Source organism: Balaenoptera ricei, chromosome 17 (genome assembly GCF_028023285.1).
Source record: "Balaenoptera ricei isolate mBalRic1 chromosome 17, mBalRic1.hap2, whole genome shotgun sequence".
Lineage (NCBI taxonomy): Eukaryota > Metazoa > Chordata > Mammalia > Artiodactyla > Balaenopteridae > Balaenoptera > Balaenoptera ricei.
The window spans coordinates 37,052,797-37,077,798 of NC_082655.1; the positions used below are offsets into that span (position 1 = coordinate 37,052,797).

Below are 25,002 nucleotides of genomic sequence, written 5' to 3' on the forward strand. Positions count from 1 at the left end.
TTATCCACTGTTGGATTATCCAGAGTCCCCACCATCCTTGACTTCTTTTCCTTCTCAGTAAAGACGCTTTGGCCATTTCACAGCTCATTAGCACCTCCACCAGAAGGTAGGTGGTGACAGGGAGAAGAGGTGAAATGAAAATCAGTAAAGTTTACTGCTCGTTAGCAGCTCTTGTAAAAGACGTGGGACAAGGGGTATGAAGCCATCATCATCATCAGGAACATCAACAAGCACTTATTAAGTGCTCGTGTGCATGGTAGGAGTAGGCATAACTGGGCATGGCAGTGTGATTTTTTTTTATTGATATTTTCATTTCTTTAAGTTTCCCTTCCATTAATTACATCAAATGATCAAGAGTTGTCTGGGCCATGAACACAAAGAAACTTACCTGTTTTTGTACTCCACTGAGTTGCTGAACCTTGATGATCAGTGAAGCAGTTCGACCCTTGTACTGAATAGTTCTAATAAAAGTCCCAGCATGGTCCACACTGAAGGGCTCTGACCAACGCCAATTGCCCCAGCCTTCAATACAGATGTGTAACAGCTGGAGAGAAAAACAACACTCGTCATAATGCCAAAAGTGCCAACAAAAACTAGCCCTAAAATGAAAGTCTCATTGCTGGAAAACCTTCCTATCTGTAATATTTAGCATCTGTTTTCTTTCTAACCTGCATTATTCATCCACTTCCAGCTTATTCAACCAGGCTAAGAATAGCAAATATGCCACATAGAGTCAATGTGGTTTTCCAGATCACATTTTAAACCTTCTTAAAAATAACTGTCCTATCAAATGGTAAAAGGCCTGTTGAACATTTGAGGAAAGACCATTTCATTCATCTGGAGGACAAGAAGGCTGAAATGTGAGATCAAAGAATCGTGGTCTTGGCTGATAGTTTATTCCTTCTTCTGGCTAGACAGTAATTAAAGCTAAATTTGGTTTGTAGCATTATTTTTGACCCTAAATTGTCATTCCTTATTTTTTCTTTTGATTAAGAACAAAACAGCAATTTGAAGATGCAGTTCATTTAATACAGTCTACTTATGAGATCACATATATCAAATTAGAAATACCTTTAACATTTTGAATGTGTGAGAAAATGTCTCTGTTCTACTTTTTTCTCTCATGTATTTATTGTTAACTTTTACCAGTTGAGTCTCCTGATCCACATTCATATTCATTCATGTAGCATTGCCACTTTTGGTAATATTTAGATTTCTTTCATGGTCATCAAATATTTTCTATCTCTACTCCTACCCACTAACTGCAATTAAGTATTCCAAACTTAATTCCACTAACTGAACAAGTATTCTAAAACAACAATAATGACTGCTTCTTTAGGATACATATTTAAATGAAAATAAACAATGTTCTATATGATTACTAAGTATAAGGAAATAAAACTGACATTTTAGGAAAAAGATTTAGATGATACACAAACTTAATATTTTCCTTCATATAATATATAGTTTTTTAAAAGAGCTAACCAAAGGCTAATCACATGAAACATTTTCCAAATTAACAGAATGAATAAAACTTTGAAAATATTATGTAAGAGCTATCATAATAGGCTCTTAAAGTAAATGCATTAAGGACTTACATGGGAATTGCCATAACAATAAAAGTTTTTTGATGGAAACATTATTTTTTAGTTTTAGCTTTGGGAGGAACCCTTATAACGTGCTTAAATTTGAAAATTTCCCAAGGTCACTGGTCATCACAATGTGATTTTTTTGGTGGAAAACTGAGAGGGTTTTTTTTGTTTTTAAATATCTTAAAATATTAAAAAAAACTCTATCTCATCTCCCTGCTTTTAATATGGCCCCGCTCCAGTTCGTCCTCCATACCATCGCCAGTGATCTTGTGAAATCAAAAGGCTACCATTCAGATGACTTCTAAAAAAGAAGTCTAACAGCTTAAAAAAAAAAAAAAATTCCTGGACAGCAAATAAAATACCTTTAGGGAAAATGTGATTTTATATACATTCTTCAACATAAAAGTACCAGAGTATCTTTGATGTTTAAATATTAGTTACAGAAAAAAAAAAAAAAAGAAAAACAACAGTGGTGTTTGGAACCATTTCAGTTTTTTGTAGCAGCAATTGGGAATAAAGCTCAGGGTACACACAAAACTAAAAGAAACAAAGAAAGTTGTTTTCTTTGGAGAGACTAGTAGCTGGAAATGACAAAAAAATAATGAGGTAAGGTACTTAAGGTCAAGCTCAGCTGTATTTTTCTTGAAAATTCCACAGCCTCTAAAGAAAGTTTTAATATACACATGTAATTTTAATTGAGGAGTGTTCACATTTGCATCTGAGCTCAGTTTTAGGTAGCTCACTCTGTGTACACAGCTTTTAATGACTGAATGTCACCAAGGAGTATGCTGGCAGGTTTCGCTTGGCAGCTATTTGTTCTCAAAATTTTGGCACATATATTTTCTTTGAATTATGAAAATTCAGATACATTTGGAATTAGTTCACACAGAAAAGTTAAGTGGGAGAAAAACATGATGCTTCTCCCCACACGCATGACCAATAGAATATTTGTAATGTTTGGCTTACAGTTAAAAAGCATCTAAATATCATTGGCAATTATATATATATAATTTAATAGGAAAGGAATGACATTCTTTGGAGAGAAAATCTACAAAAAGGAATTCAGGAGGCCTAGTGGTACTTTAGTCCTCCTTCCCATGGTGTAAGTGATTTGGGCACTAGACAGGGGTGCTCAGATACGCCTGGACATCAAGTGAGGGTGGGAAGTTCTGTTCCTGTTGGACCAACTCGCTCAATTTCACTGCTATGGGTACTGAAAAGTCTCCATTTAATAACAAATACTCATATGCCTGTTTTTATTTCTATACCGAAGAAACTATAAAATCAGGCATAAAAATGTGAAATTTGTGTTAGACTGCCTAATCCTAATGAGACTTCTTTCTATTATTCATCCAATACAGTTTTATTATTCAGATACTATAAGGAAGGCAATATGCTAAGAACTATAGAGGAAATAAAGAGAAGAGCTTTGGTCTTTGTCCCACAAGGAGCTTAAGATTTTACAGGGAAAATAAGGCATGCATAACTAACCAACAAGAGGCATTATGAGAGAAGTCTAGAGAAGAGAGGGCTTGTTTAGGCTGCTGTGACTGGGAGAGCTTCCTGAAGCATCTGGGTCTCAGAGTTTGGGTAGGATTTCAACTAGTAAGGATGACAGTCATTTCTGGGCCAAGGGGACAATCTGAGAGGTGAAGCCAGAAGGTTTGCTTGGGGCAAAGTTAATAGTCTCAACTGGTTGGAGAAAAGGGAACATGTAAAGAAGAGTTAGGGATAAGGTCAGAGAAGTAGATCTAGATTGTGGCCAACACTGATGATTTACTAAGCTAAGGAATTTGTGCTTTATTCAGGAATTAGCCTTCTGTATAGATGAGCAATGTGTTGAAAGGATGGTGAGAGCAGAGTGTGGAGGTCAGGACAACTGCAACAGAATGAGAAACAGGAGAAAGGAAGCAACGGGCTTAGCAAAATATTACTATCCATTCTGCCTGGAGTCCAAGACATCTTTAATGTTCTCTTATCAATTTGGGAATTTTCTTTCCCTTCTTTTCTATTAAGTTTCCCTTACGGACTCACTTCCTTCACCACCTTTTCCATTCAGGCTTTTCACTCTCTGTGGCCTACTTAGCTAGTGTCTAATATTTTCCATTGTGGGAGAAAAAGAGAGTCAAATATGAACCACTCTTGTTTGAACTTTTCAATGGGAACTGAAACTAAGTATAAGGCAGGTTGTACAGTAGCCACACTCAATGGAAGGTCTCAAGGGGCCACATTTATTTTTTTCTAGCAGACCCTCCCACTCCAGGGCTGCACTGGCAGCAAGATTAAATTCCACTGAAGACTCTATGCTCTATGGGAGCATAGAACTTTCCACTCATTTTTTTGAATAAAAAATAAAACTTAAACTGAATTACTGATCAGGGACTTGGGGATCAGCTCTCAGGACCACCCACAGGTACATCCAAGGGAGAATTCCTGAATCGACAGATTACAGAGGAGAGAAAAACAAGATGAAATCTAGGATAATAGGGTACACCAAGGAAGAGAAACAGAGAGGGGATGGTTAAGAACAATTTTTAAATTGTATCTTAAATATAAATGAAGGTACTAGATACTTTTCTGTGAACTTTACTTTACTATTCATTTTTAAATTGTTATCAAGATGATTTCTACTTAATCAGAAATTGAAAGTTTGTCTCCAGAGTCACGTGTATATTTTTTGCATTTTACAGTAACTTACTGTACAGTAATATGTAATGTTCTAAAAAGAAACTGAAAATTACGTAACTTCAAAATATTTCTCCAGGGACTTCCCTGGTGGTGCAGTGGTTAAGACTCCGTGCTCCCAATGCAGGGGGCCCGGGTTCAATCCCTAGTCAAGGAACTAGATCCCACATGCATGCCACAACTAAGAGTTCACATGCGACAACTAAGGAGGCTGCGTTTCACACTAAGGAGCCGGCGAGCCACAACTAAGGAGCCCGCCTGCCGCAACTAAGGAGCCCACCTGCCGCAACTAAGACCCGGTGCAACCAAATAAATAAATAAATATTAAAAAAAAAATTTCCCCAATCCATTGTATTCTTTGTAGAAATTTTAGGAGTTCTAAAAACTTAAAGTGAAATGCAAGTGAAATAAGCTACTGTATATATATGTATAAAATAAACATATAGTATATAATGTATATTTATATATATATTAAAGCTTAAGCATCATATTTGTTTTTTAAACTTCTAAACTTATATCTATATCCCAAAAGCCTAGTGCATTGTAGGCATTCAATAAAATATTTGTTGAATAAATGAATCAGGATTATTGAAAAATAACCCAAAGTAGATATTCAAAACTTTTAGTGGCAATATTTGTGCATAAAATAATATCATAAAATGAGAATCAAATCAAAATATTCAGAAACAGTTCCTATTTTGAATGACCTTTCTATACGGGAGGTTTGCTTTATGTGGATAACAATAGTAGATTAAACTATAAATCAATGCAATCCCTCAGATCTATAATTCAGACATTGCAATACTGATACTAAAGCATAAAGCAGAGCCCAAATGATATACTAGATGAGCATCACGAGGGAAAATTAAGTTAAAATATTAAAACATTCTTGTCTATCTAAAATAATATCTGAAAAGCTACAGATCAAATTAAACAGATCAATGTTAAACTGCTTGTTTGGAATGCGTAAGTGGAACTGATAGTACATTTCACACCAATAAACTAACACAAAAACAAAATAAAATATGTTGCCCATTATTGCTTTTTTAAAGGCAGTTGAATTTCAGGATGTTCAGAGTATCTGAAATAATGCTGAAAACCAGGTAGAAAAATGTCTAGATAATTGCTAATGCTTGGTGTCACTCTGATTCAATATTGGAACTCTTAGGACCCTATATATCCTTTTACTTCTATAGAGCACAACCTAAAGGAATGATAAAGTAGAAATAAGTCAAATTGAATTATTTTCTAGTGGACAGCTTGGACTCTTTGATGCAGTGTATTTTGGAGGAAAGAGGAGAAAGAAAAAGAAAGCTTTCCAAATCAACCTTTCAGGAGGTGATATAAGTCACTGTTATCCCACAAGTATCATGACACAAAATGTGAGGGCTTGTAGGTTTTCTCTCAAGATTGTTTGAATTAAATGAAGGCTACAGATCAGCATAAAACAACCTCTTACAAAAGAAGGGAAACCTGGCACACTCACAAAATGTTGGTCAGAATGAAAATTGTAGCTGGAGGGTAATCCTTGTATCAAAAATCTAAGTTTCAGATACTCACTGGGTTCATCAATTCTAAACAGGAATTTATCCTGATATAATAATTATACATATGTGCAAAGATTTACCTAGATGTAGGTTTATTCCAGAATTGTTTTAATAATGAAAATTTGGCATTACTAGGAAATTAGTCAAATGAAATATAGTAAAAACAATAATAGCTATCAGTTGTTAGACACATACTATGTGTCAAGCAGTGGGCTGCTTTTTATATATTTTCTTATTAATTCCTTAAAACAGTCTTATGTGGCAGTTGATTTTGTTTTATTTTATGGATGAAAAAGCAAGCTGAGTTACAGAGAGGCTGTGTGACCTCCCCAGGGCCACAGTGCTGAAGAGGGCCAGGGATAAGATTTGAACTGAGGTGCGCTTACTCAGAGCCTCTCTTATACTTAGGATTCTCTCAAGCCATTGAGAAAAACTCACAGAACGAAAAAACGTGAACAATATTACTTAGCCAAAGATTAACCAGAAAAGGAGCACATTACAAAAAGATATGTGCAGTATACATCCCATTTTTGTAAAACGAACAAAAAGTATGTATTCCTATTCCTAAGGGAGAAAATGGCTAGAAATATACCAGAATGCTAATAGTGGTTATCTTGGGGTTGTGGGGTTATGGGTTTTAAGTTTCCTTTTTGTGTGTGGTTTTGTGTGCTTTTACGTAATTTCCAAATTTCATACTATAAATATGTATTACTTTGCAATCAGATAAAAATTAATGTTATTAAAATGAAAAAAAAGTCTAATAGAAAGCATATAGAGCCTGCATTCCAAGTAAAAAGAAATTAGACATTATTTTAAAAACTCAAATTCAGCTTCCTGCATGAAGTTTCCCCATTTGTCCTAGTCAGCTTTGCCATTTGCTCTGTTGGCACTTTGCTAAAAGGGTGACATGGGCCTCAGTTCATCTCTGAGGCCTCCACCACTGGCTCCTCACACAGGGTCTGGCTTGCTGTATACTTACTCACTTGATTCTTGGAGCAGTTTAATATAATAATTTGAGGGTTTTTCACCCTAGGGCAATAGTTTTTTTTTCTTTCCAATTTAGCAAATATTCTTAGGATCTACATCTATTAAATGTTCACCATAAGCCAACTAACTGTACTATACATGGTGGAGATAAAGACAAATGAGACACACACAGAAAATTCTCACAATATAGTGGGAGAGATATTTCACCAGAAAAAGTATAGTGCAAAAATTCATGAGAGGAAGGAAAAAATTGTTGTAGGACTCCAGAGGTATTATGCTTGGGGAAATTAAAAGATTGACCAGAGATTGACATATTTTACTTACCCAAAGAAATAACATGAAAAAAAGACATATTGCAATAGAATAAAAGATATACAGGACTGTTACTTCTGATAAACAAAAGCAGGTGACAACCTAACTTGGAGTGGTTCTTTCTGTACAAAATTGATGTCTGAAAACCACATTGATTGCATTACAACCAAGACAAGTCATAAAAGTAGCAAACTATGGCTTCAAACTTTTGTGCAAACAACTTGTCAATGTAATTTGGAAAATTAACTTTATATTATGAACTCATCAGCTTACATTCCTCTAACAGCTTTGACCATAACCCAAATGGAACCACTGAATTTTGATCCTGGAAAAGAAAGAGGCACACTCGAACAAAAAATCATTGTTTCAGGAGGTCAGATCTTGCTCTCAGGCAGCCAAGAGGCATGTGTGCAGATTCTTGGGGATGGAGGAGAGTTGAGAGTTAGGGAGAGGACCTGCCTGAGAGAGAGTGGTACAGAAAGGGAGGATGAAGAGGCAGTGAACTCTTAGGTCAGGAACTGCTACTTACCCTCAGAGCATCCATCATCAATAAACACCAGGGATTGAAGCATTAAAGGCACTGAAACACAGTAACTGATAGTTGTTGGGCTGTTTGAAATAATGCTATTAACTAACTCCCTGGTCTTTCTATATCTAGTCTTAAATAGTAAATTATTTATTTATTTATTTATTTTACCACTGTATTTTATGAATGGTCATCACAAGACAAACATAGATGAAGAAAGAGTCAGGAAAAAAATAAACAAACAAAAAAAACAGTAGTTGTGAATGAGGGAAACTAGCTTTTTATGACTTTTGACATTTCAGGATAACAGAGAAGCATGGGAGGATGTAGAAGCTTTCACCTTTGTATAGTTGAGAATATTAGGAAATGCCAGCTGAAAAATGGGAAGTGGAATAGGAACTGACTTTATTATCTGGCCCTGAAGCTGGAGATATGAGAATAAAAATCCCACCATTCCTCAAATGATAATATAGTATAACCAAGGGCAATTCATATGATACAAACATTAATAAATAGCAAAAGTGACATGAAAACAAGCCATGAGAACTATGAAAAGATACTGCGAAACAAAGGGAAAAGCATATCATCTTAGAAAATAAGGGGAAGAGACTAGTTAATATAAATACCCAGTTGCAGAATTCAGGGGAAAGAAATCAGGAAAGGTTTTGGTTTTCTCTAAAGTATGCAAAAATACATGATTTCTATAAAACTGTAGAAAAATACTGAGAGGAAAGAAGAGTCTAGTATAAATAGAAAACAGCCTGAAGTTAAAAAAACTAGATGATATGAAAAGGAAATTAGATAAGAAATAAATGCAAGGAAACAAAGAATGCATTTGCAGAATAACAATCTACACTGATGCAAGTAGAGCAAGTATGAATAATTAATATGGAAGGAAAAGTTGAAAATCTTTATAATTGTACAGAGCAAAAAGACAAATAGATGAAGAAATATGAGAGAAAATGTCATAGGTATGAAAGAAAAATGACGTATATAATTATTATAAAGAAAGAAATGCTATTCATATATCTATTCATCTTCATGGTTTTAAAACAGTATGTGTCACTTCATCATACAGTTTATGATAAATCATTCGAATTTCCATGAGTAAATAGGATGTCAAATGGCCCACATCTAGCAAACATTAAGGCTTAATCAATGTTTCAGTGTATCTATAATCAAGTCATAGAAACTTTTTAAAAATTAAAAAAGATTTCTCATAAATAACTACAATCTGTATTCCAGAATTTATTTATGGTTTTTCATTGTTCAGACATTAGTCTCTGTTCAATCTATTACGAACATTTACATACTTAAGAGAAAAATAAGTTAAAAAAAGAAGAAAAAGTAGGGTGACGAGTATGGCACTTTTAATTTATACATTATCTACAAGACAATAGGATGCTTAATGGGTATTCTTTGCTATAAAGTTACCTAAATTGAAATTATCTAAATTAGGGAAAAATAATTTACCTCACAACCTCACAAATTTTTTTTTTGCAAAAAGATTTAATAAGCAGATTCTCTCATATGTTAAAATATAATTTTATGCATAACTTTTTGGGAACATATTAATCATGAAATCAGATATAAATGCACACAGTAAAAAAAAAAAGGTCATTTCAACATTACACATATCTATTGTTTTCATGTTTCTAAAGGGTATGGGCTTCCCTATATTTAAATGATATATGACTGATAAAACATGAGCTGTGACACTAATAGCTGCCTTAAGTCCAAAACTGTGTGATAATCTTTGAGGCTGTTCATCCTCAATGTTACCATAAGGGGTTGAAAAGTAAAAATTCAGAGAAATTTGATATGTATGCTTATGAGTGTGTACAGAAGAGGATAGTCTGTCTATAAAATATGAAATAATTCACATTTTCTTTTTAAATAATTAGATAAAATAAATACAAACATTAACTGCTTAATTGAGTGGCACTAACAGCCAGGAGATTTGGGTGCTGTGTAGACACTCTCTCTTGACAGAATGATAGTATGCTCTTGGTTAGACCCAACTCTTCAGTGGAAGAGATAAGGGTATGCTGGATGGAAATAATAAAGGATACTGTAGGTAAGCTGAGAAATGGAAGCCAATAAGATAAGAAACTGGAGATACTGTTTGATAGTCATTCAGACCTGGATAAATGTTCTGAGTTTGTGAGCCAAATTGTCAGCTTTTGTTTGTCTGAAAATCAATTTTGACTAAATACAAATATAAACCATAGAGAAACCTAACCAAAGTTTGAATAAAAATTTTCTTTTAAATTGTTCTTTTAAATTTTCTTTTAAAATGTTCATTCATCATTTAGTAAAATTTAGTTTAATGTAAAATAGAAGACATTGCCAACAAGTGTCCTAAGAGAAGATCAAGTAGTTCTATGCAATCTGTAATTTATTTTTAGTCATCATGGCCATTTAGACAATTATAATTGTTATCCCTAATTTTTCATTAGAAAAAAAAAGTCAACAGATGGATATAAAAGAAATCCAAAATTTTTACAGTTATTTATTTTCATTTAACTAAACTGCCTTGCCATACTAAGAAAACATTTTCATAAAGGTTAAATAAAGTATTTCATGGCAACCGCTGCTTCTTAGTGCCTGTATAACAAGAAACATGAGCCAGCCAAAGTTGTGCAAGTTGGTTTTCTTTCCCAGTAAGGGAATGTGGTATCTAAGACCTTGTCCTAACTCATTTTATCCCCAAGTGTAAGTCAAGCAAGTCAAATATGAACTAATGCCTGAAGGGAAGTCCCTGACTCCAAAAGTATGGATTATTTCACATTTATCTTAAAATCTGCTCTCAGAGTTCTTAAAATTCACTAACTTGGCAAGTCAGGAATTATCATGAGAAATGAAATAATTTCATAACTATGAAGTCATCCAACATTCCATGCATCTGACACTCATTGGGCTTGGCCATGTCTTGGGCATTATTCTGACCTTTAGATAATAAGCTCTTCAATATCCTGTTCAGCACGGAAAGAATTAAAAAGTGCCACAGTATAATAGGTATGCCATTGTCTTTAACAGAGTTAATGCTTTTGTTACACAGACTTGTGGTAACAGGTTATGATTAAACACAATCACATTCTGTACGCTGAAATCTTTATAACATTCTTAATCAGTATTTCCCATTACTTAAAAATGGCAAAATACCATGCTTTAATGGTCCAGCTGCACTCCCTTTCTCCAAGCACTCTGTATTAAAATTCACATTTAAAATTAGTTCAGTCAAGGACCTTTATGTTTAGACATCAAGAATTCACATTTGCAGAGCACTAGCTTGTGAAAAGCCTTTGAGTGTCTTGTAAAAAGCTTAAGGAATCCTCAGTTACATTTTTCTCCAAAGCTATATTTCAATATCTAAAATTTATTGCCCGAGAAGGGACAGAGAGACCATTAGCAGCACCAGCAGTCATTCCTCCGGGTGCTTCACAGTTGGAATAATCCCCAGTTGTGCCCTTTCATGCAGGCTTGTAGAAAACTCCAGAAATCAGCCCTGGGACTGGATAAAGTGCCCTATCACAATCCTATCTTTGCCATTTCTTTACGACTTTAAAAGTCTTAACTAGGTCATACTGCAAACCATTTTTACAAAGAAACTTTGAAACATACAGGAAAAGGAAAACTCAATCCCAAACTTCTGCCTCTCATTTAAATGGAGTAAGTGTATTTCCCAACAGTAAATGAAGACATTCCAAATATCTCTATCCACTAGATACTTAATGACCAAAACTGTTAGGGCCCCATTTACTGGTGACTTCAACAAGGCACAATAACCTTCCTCAGAGAATGTAAGTGTCCTGGAATCTCTCAGGAAACTGAAAATATTTTGAGAGAAAGGTGAAGAGACCGAGTCTACAGTCTACTATTTTGCTGTCTCAATGACTGCTTAGAACTAAAATAAAAATGCAGTTTATGGTGACTGGATAGTAGGCCTTGGGTACTCAAATGGACTCAGTGTTTACAGAATATTTTGGATTAAAGTCCTTGCCAGATGGTCCCAAGAAGTGTTTACCTCACTGTTGATTTTAGCTATCTTAATGTCAGCAACAATAAAAAGAAGCTTGTTACTGCCACTGGGGAGCAAAGGCATACAATCCTTCCTCCCTAAATGGAACTGCTAGTTGTGGACAGCTGTGCCCTACACAACAGTAAGGGTGTTACTGTAGTTCCTGGGAGTCTATTTCCATGCTTAGAGAAAGAGACAATATAAGGCAAACTTAACTTGAAATAATGTCTACTTTAAATCAGTAATATTTGGTAATTGTACAATGTACTTTTAGTTTATGATAAACAATAAAACTTCTTCAGAGTTAAACACAGTAGGAAGAGTTGGACATGCATGTGGACCTGAAATTTGGTCTCCTTTGAAGTACACTGCTAGTCCCCTCCTGTAGCATTTTCCTATTTTATAACAGTTTTCATCAGAGGCCGCTGGGAGGCCAAAGGGGTAGAGGTGGGGGAGACCAGGAGCTACTCCTAATTACAAGTCCAACTGCACTGACAGCATACAAAAGCATACATTTTGAGATCAGAGGATCCCTTTTTGCGTGTCTATATAATACACATAAAAGCATCCAATATGATGCAAAGAATGCTGTTTACAATGTTCATATTGTGAAAATAAGCTTTTAAATCTATGTTCTTGAGAAATGTCAGATGTTATGAGAAATCTTAACGTTTATTTATTCAGTGAACACTTATCAAACGCCAGTTATGAGCAAGATACAGGATTAGATATTGTGGAAAATCACTTTTTTATTTTTGTATTTTTTTAACATCTTTATTGGAGTATAATTGCTTTACAATGGTGTGCTAGTTTCTGCTGTATAACAAAGTGAATCAGCTATACATATACATATATCCCCATTATCTCCTCCCTCTTGTGTCTCCCTCCCACCCTCCCTATCCCCCCCCTCTAGGTGGTCACAAAGCACCGAGCTGATCTCCCTGTGCTATGCGGCTGCCGGGTTCTCAAGGCCATTCTCTACATCTGTGTCTTTATTCCTGTCCTGCCCTTAGGTTCTTCAGAACCTTTTTTTTTTTTAGATTCCATATATATGTGTTAGCATACGGTATTTGTTTTTCTCTTTCTGACTTACTTCACTCTGTATGACAGACTCTAGGTCCATCCACCTCACTATAAATAACTCAATTTTGTTTCTTTTTATGGCTGAGTAATATTCCATTGTATATATGTGCCACATCTTCTTTATCCATTCATCTGTCGATGGACACTTAGGTTGCTTCCATGTCCTGGCTATTGTAAATAGAGCTGCAATGAACATTGTGGTACATGACTCTTTTTGAATTATGGTTTTCTCAGGGTATATGCCCAGTAGTGGGATTGCTGGGTCATATGGTAGTTCTATTTTTAGTCTTTTAAGGACCCTCCATACTGTTCTCCATAGTGGCTGTATCAATTTACATTCCCACCAACAGTGCAAGAGGGTTCCCTTTTCTCCATACCCTCTCCAGCATTTATTGTTTGTAGATTTTTTGATGATGGCCATTCTGACCGGTGTGAGGTGGTACCTCATTATAGTTTTGATTTGCATTTCTCTAATGGAAAATGACTTTTTTAAAAGCCTCCTTTTTTTTTTTTACACTGTTGGTTAGCAGAAAATTTTATTTTATTTTACAAAACTAGCATAATCCTGAGACAAAAAAAGAACAAAAGATCCCCCAAACAGGCCAACGAACAAACAAAAAAACCCTATAGACTAATGAATGAACATGAATGCAAAAATATTAAGTGGAATACTTCTAAATAAAATCTAGGAGTATGTTTAAAGAATAAATGCCGTGTTCAGGTATTTATTCCAGGAATGCTGATACAGTTCAATATAAAGAGGTCTGTTAGTATATATTGCTCATTTCATCACACCTACAGGTCAAAGGCAGCAAAAGTGATCATTTCATAGTTCAAATATAATCGAGTTTTGCTCATGTTTAAAACACAGCCATAGCTTCCTAACATGTTTAGTGTGGAGACAGAATCTCTTCAGTACACAAGGTCCTCTCCTCTCTCTACAGGTTCATCCCGCCCCCACCCCCGACCTTCCCTGGAGTGAAAAGCCTCCTACTTTTTTTCCCTCTTTTTACTTTCAGCAAATACCCACTACAACCACATCTACATTCACACTCATCCTCACTCTCTCTCGTCTCAAAGTAGGAGGGGACTTTTGTGGTAAGTTAAAAATGGCCACAAATTCTCTTAGCAACTCCCAAGAGGTTAAAATCTTGTTCCTTATCCTTTGCATCTGGCCTCACCTTGTGACGTGCTCCACCTAGTAGAATGTGGCAGCAGACACTGTGAGAGTTCTGAGCTTAGGCTCAACAGGTTTTGCAGTCTTTGCTCTCGTTCTCCCAACTAGGCTAGCCTGCTGGAAGGATCACATGGAAGAGAACCCTGGCCAGTGGTCTGCCAAGTACCAAATATGTAGGTGGGGCAGTCTTGGACCACCCAGCCCCAGCTGGCCTACCGGGTGACTGCAGCCTCATGAGTGAGCCCAGCTGAGATCAGCAGAAGAACCTCTTACCTAAGTGCACCTAGATTTCTGACCAACACACTCATGAGCTAATAAATTTTTTAAGGCCACTAAAGTTTTATGGTGGTTTGTTAAGCAGCAATAGATATTTGGTATAAACCTCGTTCCATCCAGGGTCAATCCTTCTACTTGTGATCTGGATGCCTTCTTCTTCTCCCCTTCTGGGACCTGATGCCGTTAATCATTCTTCCTCTCTTCTGCATCACTAACCTATCTGCTATTTATTTCTGCTCATATATGAACATGCCTAAGGTACTTTAATTTAAAATCCTTGCTTGACCCTGCAGCTTTCTCTAGCTAACACCCAATCAAGATTAAAAGAAAAAAAATTCATGCTCATTCTCCCTACTTCCTCACCTCCCATTCATTTTTCAACCGACTCTATCTGATTTCTATCCCTATCTTGCCACTGAAAATGCTTTCCTTGAGCTATCAGTGACCTCCCAATTGCCCAATACAATGGTCTCCCCAGTTCTTGCTTCACTCAATCTCCTTATGGCATATGACACTGATAATTCTATCTTTCTAGATAGTCTCCTTGGCTCTTAGAACACGATTATGTCCAGTTTTCCTGCCATGTCTTGGTTTTCTGTCTTCCCCTTATTCCTCTTCAATGGATCCCATTCCTCAGCCTAACCCCTAAATTCTATGGGGTTTAAATCCTTATGGCAGCTCAGCCGCAAGACAGCCCCAATGATCCATGTCTCCTTTTATTTGTGCCTTTGTGTAGTCCCCTCCCACAATGAATAGGGCTGATCTGGACAACCACTAGGATATTACAGAAATGATTACTAATGACTTCTGAGCCTAGGTCATAAAAGACACTGGCTTTTGTCTTGTTCTATGTTGGATAACTTGATCTGGGGGAAGCCAGCTGCTATGTTTTGAGAGTACTCAAGCAACTCTTTGGAGAGATCCTTGTAGCAAGGAGCTGAGGCCTCCTGCCAAGAGCCATATGAGGGAGCCATTTTGGAAATGGATCCTCCAGCCCAGTCAAGCCTTTAGATGATTGCAGTTCCAGCTAATGTCTTGACTACAGCCTTATCAGAGACTCTGAGCTAGAACCACTCAGGTAAACCGCTCCCAAAGTTCTTAACTAATGAAATCGAGATAATAAATGTTTGTTGTTTTATTTACTCAAGTTGTGGGGTAATTTGTTAAACAGCAATATGTAACTAATACAGAGTGTGGTACCTGCAAGTGGGGTGCTACTGTAACAAAAGCCTAAAATGGGGGGGGGGATGGGGCATTGGAGCAGGGCTGTGCACAAAAACCAGAAAGACTTGAGAGTATTAGTGAATATCTAAGGTGCTTCAAAGATACTATTAATTGAAACTTGATGGCCTTAGAGGAGGCTGCCAGTGAGGAAGTGAGGAAAATGTTACTGGAAACTGGAGGAAAGGGGTTTCTTGTTATGCAGTGGCAGAGAGTTCAGCAACACCATAACCTGCAGTAACATGGAAAGCAGAAAATGTGCCTAATAAACCATGTGATCTAGCTAAGGAGATTTCCAGGCAGTGTTGAAGTGTCTCCTGGCTTTTATCTGCTGCTTATATTAAATAAAGTCCAAGAGGAACGATGCACGCATAAGGAAGAACTGTTAGATAAACAGGAGCCAGGACTTGCTAGTTTTGAAAATTTCTAGCCTTCCAGATGGAAATGATGTTAAAAATCAAGCAAGAGCTTCCAGGCAAAGATCAAATCCAGGACACAGCCAGGAAAGCTGGGTCTAGGGAATGAAGCTAAGGATGTGGTTGTAAAATCCTCTGTTAAGATCTCAGAAAGATCTAAATTGGTGTCTCAATGAACTATTCAAACAGTAGGGCTTCTGAAACACTTAAGGGTGATGTCCCCCAGCAGTGTGGGCAGAATCCCAAAGCAGAGAAGGAACTGTCTTGAAGAGATGTGGGTGTGATTTTGTCCACAGTGCTGAACCACAGTAAGATTAACAAGAGACCTACAGTGTTCTTCAAAGAATTATACTGGCAGAAACACTGCCAACTTAGAATGAGAGAGACAAAGACAGTACAAAATGTAAAGGGGCCTTTAAACTTTCATAATTCAACTGGTAGAAAGCAGGCTGAGAAAATTATGAAGAGCAAACAAAGGATACTTTTCATGGAAAAGGATGGATGACACAGAGGCTTGAGCCAAAAGTCCAAAGCCAGGAGCCATGGAAAATTATTCCCAAGCAGCAGTATGAATGATTACTGATTAAGAAACTTCCAACATTTACCTGTTTGGATTTCAGAATTTCTATGGATCAGTAACTCCCATGTGTCTCCCATTTTCTCGTCCTATGAATGGAAGTATCTATAATAGTTATCCTACGCCTGTACCACCACTGTACATTTTTCTACAGCAAGAGCTAACTAATAACATACTCTGATCTTAGCACTCTTTCCTTGGGCATTCGTGTCTATTCCCACTGCTACCTAGGCATTGATGAGAGGCCAAATCTTTACCTCTAGCCCAGACTATTCTTCTGAGCTCCAGACCATTACATTCAATTTGCCTATTCAACATGGCCACTTGGAGGTCTGGTTAGAAAAGAGAAAGGAAAGGAAAGGAAAGGCACCTTTGGATACACAGAGCTGAGTTCTTTAGTAGGCACCTTATAAATGTAATTTCATGGGATATTCACAATAACTTCTTAATTTTGCAGAAGAGGAAGCTGAAGCTCCAAGAAATTATGACACTGTCCAATTTTACACAGCTAAAAAACCTTAGGAGTGAAATCCAGGTATTTACAGCTTCAAATCTGTGCTGTTTCTAATATATCATCCTTCCTGCCTCCAAAGTAACCTAAAACTCAAACGTGTCCAAAATGGACTTTAGGGACACTGTGCTGTGCTCTCACATCTGCCCCATTCTCTGTATGGAAAACATTGTCCTCCTACTCAGTTCCCTGTTGTGGCCAAGTACACCACCACCAACCTGTCCCTTAAGTCTGAAACCTTGGAGTCGATCCAGGCCCTTCTCTTCCATGGTCAATTCCCAAATCCTGGTGATTATAACCTCCAAAATATCTTCCAAATGGATCTCTCCCTAATAAACCTTCTCTTAGCACGTTAAAGATTTTGTTCCACTGTCTATTAGCTTCCACTATATATAAAGAAAAGTCAGTAGTTATCTGAATTGTTGTTTCCCCTATAGTTTAACTCTGGCTGCTTCAAGGTTTTCTCTTTATCTTTGGTATTTAGTAGTTTCATTATGATGTGCCTGGGTGTGAATTTCTTTGAAACACCTGTTTGGAGTTTTTCCTGAGCTTCTTGGGTCTGTAAATTTCTGTCTTTCACAAAGTTTGGGAAGTTTGCTGAGATTATTTCTTTAATTTTGGGAGCCCCATTCTCTCTCCTCTCAGTCTCTGATTACAATTACTCATATATTAGATCTTCTGAAATTGTCCCACAGGTCCCTGCAGTTCTATTCATTTTGTTTGAATCTTTTTTTTCCTCTCTTCTTCAGATTTGATGATTTCTACTGATCCATCTTCAAGTTTACTGACTTTTTTCTTGTGTCATGTTGTATTTTTACTGCTGAGTAAAAAATTACCACAAATTTGGCAGCTTAAAACAACTCACATTTATTATCTCACAGTGTCTGTGGGTCAGGAGTCCAAGCATAGCTTAGCTGCTTATGGTCTCACAAGATTGCAACTGAGGTGTCAGCTGGGCTGCATTCTTATTTAGAGGTTTGACTTGGGAAGAATCTGCTTCCAAGCTCACTCAGGTTGTTGGCAGAATTTATTCCCCGGTCTCTATATGATGTGGGCTTTGACTTTTTAATGACCAGCACTGGGAGCCACCTGCAGGTGCTGGTGGCTTCCCGCAGCTCCCTGCCCCATGGCCCTCTTCATAGGCAGCTGCAACATGGTAATTTGCTTCTTCAAGGCCAGGAGGAATGTATGTATCTCTCTCTCTCTTCACAAAAGGGTCCAGTCTCTCTTTTAGTGCTTTTACCTGATTAAATTAGCCCACCTAGAATCACCTCTGTTTTGATAAACTAAAAGACAACTAACAGATATAGAGAAATAGTGGTTACCAGTGGGAGAAGAGAAGGGGGAAGGGGCAAGATAGGGGTAGGGGATTAAGAAGTACAAACTACTATGTATAAAATAAATAAACAACAAGGATATATTGTACAGCACAGGGAATATAGTTAATATTTTATAATAACTTTAAATGGAGTACAATCTATAAAAATTTTGAATCACTATGCTGTATACCTGAAACTAATATTATATTGTAAATCAACTATACTTCAATTGAAAAAATGTTAAAAAATCAACTAATTTAGGAATTAATTATACCTGTAAAATCTCTTTACTGTTGCCATAGTTGCTTTAAAGTACAATATATGCCTGATAATTCCAACCTCTGGGTCACCTTGGTGTTGGAATCTGTTAATTATCTTTCCCTTGAAATTAAGTAACTTTTTTTTTTTTTTTTGAGATTCTTGAGATCTGTCAAGTAATTTGGGGTCATATTGTGGACACTGTAAATGATGCTATGTTGTGGACACTCTGGATTCTCTTATAACCCCTCCAGAGTGTTAATATTTTTAACAGGTAATTAATTTGTTTAGAGTCAAACTAAAACTCTTACACCTGGGTGAGTGGCAGTGCAGATTAATTCAGTTCTTTAAGGCTTGGGTACAATCTGCTTTCAGTCTGCCCCATGCATGTGTGGTTCAGTAGTAAGCAGACAGGTGGGCCAAATTTCAACATATTATTTTCCCATTCTCTGGCATTCCATTTTCCAAGATTTTCTCCTCACTCTCTAGCAGCCTTGGTTGCCTGAGCTCTTTCACCTGTTACCTTGGGCCAGAAAGACAGTGGGCCACTCCTGCACTGCTACAACTGTGTTTGCCCTCAAAGCAAAGCCAACAAAAAATGGGTAAATCGTTCTGTGCAGATTACTTGCTCGAAGATTCTATTCACCTTCAAAATCTGCCTGCCTTTGTTCGTCTCCAGAGGTAGTTGTTTTGTATTTTGCTCACAATTTATAGCTGTTATTCACAGAAAGATCAGTCTGTTAGGCATTTTCACCAATCTCTGACTTCTACTCTGTCTTGGCTCAGTTACTATAATCTCTCTCACTCCTGGACTATACAGTGGTGCCCATACAACCCTCTGCATGTATTCTCAGCCTCCTCTAGACTGTCTTCTCAACTACATGACGGCAATCTTTCCAAAATGCAACTGTGATCCTGTGACGACTTAAAATCCTTCAGCAGCCAAAAGCTGCCCATCACATTTAGGTATATCTCCTCAAAATGGACAGCCAGGCTCTTCAGAACATAACTCCTCCAAACAGTGGTGTGTTGGAGCTGGCTCATACTTGTTTGTGAAAAAGTACTGCTAAATATTCAGGAATCTCGTGAGCTGGTTGTTAAATCATTGGTAGCTTGAAATCAGCTATGGTAGGAGTACTTACACCATGATAATCGGCCAACCCTGCAAATCAGGGTATTCCCATCACCACCAAAGAGCCAGTTTCCTAGCACACATCTCTTCAGCATGGCATGCAAATTTATGCCTGAGTTTATTCTGAACAAAACCTGAATTCCCTTGAACATGGCATGCTGCCTGCCTGTCTGTCTCCCTGGTTCTGCTCATGTGCACAGCATACAAGGGCCCTCATGGCCTTCATCTACTTTACTGTCTTGCAATTCCACACACGTACTCTACACTGTAGCCAAATTAGTCAAGTCCTACCATGCCATGTTGTTTCATGCCTTTGTGGCCTTCACACATGTTGGTTCCTCTACCTGGAACTGCTTCCCCACTGCCTTTCCCTGACTTAACACTTACTTAAACATGAAAATTCAGTACAAACATGCCTTCCACTAGGAAGCCTTAGCAGATTCCCCTCCTCATGTTAGGAAACATTTTCTTTGAGTTCTCATTAAGACCTTGTCCATATTCAGATGCAGTTGATTGTACTTCCTGGTCCTCTTGCTCTTCTTCCCTATGGCTAGTGTTTTAATTCAGTTACCCATCATTTCTCCCTGTCTGGAACTACTGCTACAATATCCTCATAGATATAGATCATGTCGATAATAATTTGTTTACTTTTCTGACTCCCTCATCAGACAGTAACTTTCTTAGAAAAATGTACATATTTAATTACACACAATAGGTCACAAGAAATGATCATTTATTGATTAAAAATGAATGGGAGGGAAGGAGACCAAATAAGCAGCTAGACAGAAATAATGGCAGAGAGGAGGGTTTGTGAATAGACTGAGGCAGGCCTTGGATGCCAGATAATTTGGGTATATTTAATAGATGATGATGGAGGCTGTAAATATTTTTGGACAGGAAAGTATCAAAACATTTAGGAAAATGACTCGAGTTGTAGTCTGCAAGGTATATTGAAGTGGGGCAAAGATGTAACTAAGAGAATAATTGAGAAAAACTATTGCAATAGTCATAAGAGAAACATTAAAAATAACCATTCTTGATATATTGGGTTGGCCAAAAAGTTCGTTCGGGTTTTTCCATAACATGCTATGAAAAACCCGAACGACCTTTTTGGCCAACAATGTCATTACACTTGCCAATGTTCTAATTAGCATTTGAAATTCCTGTCTTTTAGTGTATATATAAATATTTTCAGGGTTTTTACTTAACTTCTCTCTGATTTAATAATCTATATCCTTTATTTTAAAAAGTTGAGAAGTATATAAAAATGTAATACATTGGAAAAATACCACCTTAAAAAAATACACCATTCAGAGGCAACCACTGGTAACATTTTGACATATCGGCCAGTATTTTGCCATATTTTCCAGTATTTTTCTGTGCATTTGTTCTTATATTATTAAGATCATATTATATGTGTAGAATTTTATGTTCTGCTTTTCTGACTGATATGATATGGTAGCATTTCACCTTCCTATGTAAACATTTAAAGGTCCCATAAAACTTCATCTCATAGATACGCCAGATTTTACGTACCTATTTCTTTAAAAGTGAACATTTTGATTTTAGATTTTTGATGGTATAAGTCAAATTATAATAAACATTTTTGTGTATAAACCTTTGTTTTAATTTGGATTGTTTCCTGAGAGTAGATTACTAGTAGGAGATTTACTGGGTCAAAGGTTATGACCATTTTAATAGCTATAATGCTTCTTATCAAATTGCTTTCTAGAAAGGAAGTATCAATTCCATCTGCACCTTCAGTGTGTAAGAGTGTCTTTTCATTTGCCCTTTCTAAGCAAACTCTGATATGCTGTGTGCCATATAATAGCAGAGGCGAACACTTGACAAATTTATCAGTTCGAACAGTTTTGCCAACACAGAATATTTACCTGTCTCCCTAAGTCTACTTTTAAATTTTTAAACTTGTGACTGTAGCAACAAGAAATGTGCTCATTCTCTAGGTATATTTGTGCACATGCACTATATAAATGGATATGGAAAGAGTGGTGACTGAGTGAGAAATGACAGTCTAGTTAATAAAATTGACAACTGGCTGGAATTTCCCTAACATAGGTAGATACTCAAAAAACCATCACTTTTCCTTTAGGCAGGAGGAAAAATGATCAGATCTCACTTTTAAATATTTTTACATCCAAAAAAAGAACTGCGGAACTTCCTGTCTATATGGGCTGAGAACAAGAACGATACAAATATTTTACTGTTATGTGGTAAGCACAGGTTGATTTTATAAGTGTTAGATTTAAACTATTACCTGTCATTTCATAATTTCTGAAAAATGCTACCAAGTTTTCAAGTGATGGGAATCCCATTTAGATCAGAACAAAGACAATTTTATATCAAACCTTTAGTCTCCTGAATTTTGTCCACTGAGAGACCTGAGAGCAGGGGTTGGCAAATCAGGCATGGCTTGTGGGCCAAATGTGGTGCACCACCTATTTTTGTATAGCCTGTGAGCTAAGAGTGTTTTGTACATTTTCAGATGGTTGAAAAAAGTCAAAAGAAGCATACTAGTATGTGATGTGTGAAAATTACTGAACTTCAAATTTCATTGTCTATAAATAAAATTTTATTTAAAAATTTTAAAATTTGTCACACTCATTTAAAATAAATTTTAAAATTTATTTTAAAATTTTATGGCACATAGTCACACTCATTTGTTATGGCTGCTTTTGTGCAGAGTTGAATAGCTCTGACAGAGGCTCTAAGGCCCTGAAAGCCTAAAATATTCACTGTCTGGCCCTACACAAAAAAGTTGGCCAATCTCTGCCTGATGAAACTAATGTCTGATTTACATTTTCTTCCCTAAATCTGATTACTTTGATGAGTATTTCCCAGATGCTCTGCTGCTCTTCCAAACTGATTCTTACCTTGTTGCATTTTGCATTTTTAAATATCTGCCATTTTCAGAAGCTTATAAAACTTCTTACTATATCCATTTTGGAGCAATATTTTGTTACTTTCTATAGCTCTGTCTAGAGCTCATTTTCACCTTGACTGATGGTTTGATTACTAAAATTAAGTCACTCGTAGTAAGAATTCTGAAAAAAAAAAAGCATAATCTATAAATTGGGCATGTTTTGAGGATAAAAGCAAATGTAATTCCTTACATACAAGATAGAGGCATTCCTATTTCAAGCAGTTTAATTACCTAACAGTGATCTCTCTTAACCAGAAAAGGAAGTTAACTTGAACAGCCTACACACAAGTCCTACTATGATGGAAGCGCCACTACAGTCAGTTTGGCTAAATTTAACAAAGCTTCCCTTGACTCTGCCCATATTCTGGGGAAAAATTCCATAAACTCACATATCCAGTCCTCAGATTCAACTTCATATAATGTGAAGCACTTCTCTGAAGACCAGTCCTTTGCCAGTCACTGTTCTCGTCCAACCTGATCTGAAGTCTACTGAACTGGAATATTTAAGGGCCCTTTGTGGTGGCATATATGACTGTGCAGCTGAACATGTTCAATTATTCCCTAGGAAAGAGTTTTGTTCTTCCTTTGTTTGCTTAGGCAAGCAACTGTTGTGGGATATCCAGCATTTTAAGTGATTCTCCCTCAGAGCATGTGTTAGAAACTATAAGGAGAGTTTATAACTTTTCAATTCTAAAAGGTTTTTCAGCTTTGGATTTCTGGAATTGGTTGTGTCCGTATTTTTTTCCATCCTGTTGGGACTTACTGTTGCTAGCAACCTCCTGTGTGGTTCTAAGACATGTTGACCTCTTTGAAACCTTTCCAGGTGTCATTGCCACTTTCTTGATCTCTGCAATATAAGCTACATTGTTTAGTGGAGTTAAGTTCTCTGAACTTTAGAAATCCTCCCTGAGACTATGAATTGACTAACACCCAAGGTAGCATAAACATGCAGACACAAATGTTCCTAAAACCAAGCCTGCTGGGCAGTGCAGGATATGACCTGGAGTCTGGAAAAAGGAACAGTTTGCTCACTTGTGAGTCTATGACTACCTCCAGGTGCAGTTCGAAGCTAAGTGGTTAGCTTTTCTGATCCTCAGATGTAACCTCTCATTAGAACACAGCAGAATTTGCAATTGTGGGTGTATGGAATTCCATGAAGACCCTCTGGGCCCATTAGACCTCTCTGGCTTCAGAGGGTCCTAAAACACACTTCTTTACGTAGCATAGGTAGCTGTAGTAAAGAGACACCTTTTACAAATACGATCTAAGTTTTAGTCTAAAGATTATAATGACTGTAGCTCACCTTAAAATTTGTATCCAGAAGATGCAGTTACAAATTAAAAAGAGGAAAAAAAAGTTTAATAGATACCTGTCTTATGTTTCCAGTTTGTCATTAAAAGGTTCTTATTGTTTTTGGTTCTTAAAGCTTTGCAAGGGTTCATACTTGTACCAAGAATCCCGTATTAGTCTAGCTTTAAATGTGGAGTATTATACCAGTGATTTCTCAGCCCTCCTCTCAAAACCTCACCATTTGGCTCTTCTAACAGACTAATCACGCTGCCAAAACCTAGGAGAGTTTGACAATGTTGTGGAAATAACACTATATTGAGAGTGAAAAGACATGGGATTCAGTCCCAACTGTTCCACCATCTTAGCTTAACATTTCTGTCTCCTTATCTATAAAATATGCATAAATATAAAAAATACAAATCACACAGGGATATTATGAAAACAAGACTAGTAATAAATGCAAAAAGACCCAAGTGCAGAAGAGTATAAATATGAAAGGTATAGTGTGGCAGTGGTTAGCCATTCTTGTTTCTTGTTTATGTCCCTCCCATCTAGAAACCGTACATCCATAACATGAAGACTACTGTTCCTCCACACCCCTGAGCCTGCTGTTCTTACGATCACCCTTCCCATCCTGGCTCCAGTCTCCAGGGAATCTTGAGGGTCACTGAGGGCCATGGTAGTCCATGCAGCTTAAAATGACTTTGAAGGGAGTTAAGCTTCCTCTGCTTTGCCTTTTATTGGCTAAGGCCTGCAGCGTGTGTGTATGAATGGGTGAAGTGGCTACAGGTACAGTATACGATCACACATTACTGCACCTTCTCAGAGGTTCCTTTCCCATCACTACTAGTTCATTTCTGGGAATGCAATGATCATAGAAGACTTTCGAAGCTCTAAAAGGCTATACAACATGGATTGCCTCTGGGTGGTTGGAATTATAGGTGGTCTTTTTCTTTTTCCTTTTTCGGTTTATATATCTGCTCTATGTTCTAACTTTTGCAATTAATAAGAAAAAAATAATTACTTAATTTTGAAACGAACCAACCAACCAACCAATTGTGCTTTAATGATGTTACAAGGGGTAAACAACCAAACGACTTAAAAACTCACTTACACAGACATTTCTCAAAA

The 25,002-nt window shown here is 36.8% G+C and overlaps 1 protein-coding gene across 9 annotated transcripts in view; it reads right to left on the reverse strand.

Annotated features, from left to right (window-relative positions):
* VPS13B (vacuolar protein sorting 13 homolog B) overlaps positions 1-25,002 on the reverse strand; it is a 766,991-nt gene that overhangs the window by 63,441 nt on the left and 678,548 nt on the right. For all 9 annotated transcript variants that reach the window (XM_059902238.1, XM_059902239.1, XM_059902241.1 and 6 more), the window contains exon 44: positions 389-544. In XM_059902238.1, the coding sequence (XP_059758221.1) occupies positions 389-544 (156 nt within the window). The remainder of the gene's footprint in view (positions 1-388; positions 545-25,002) is intronic.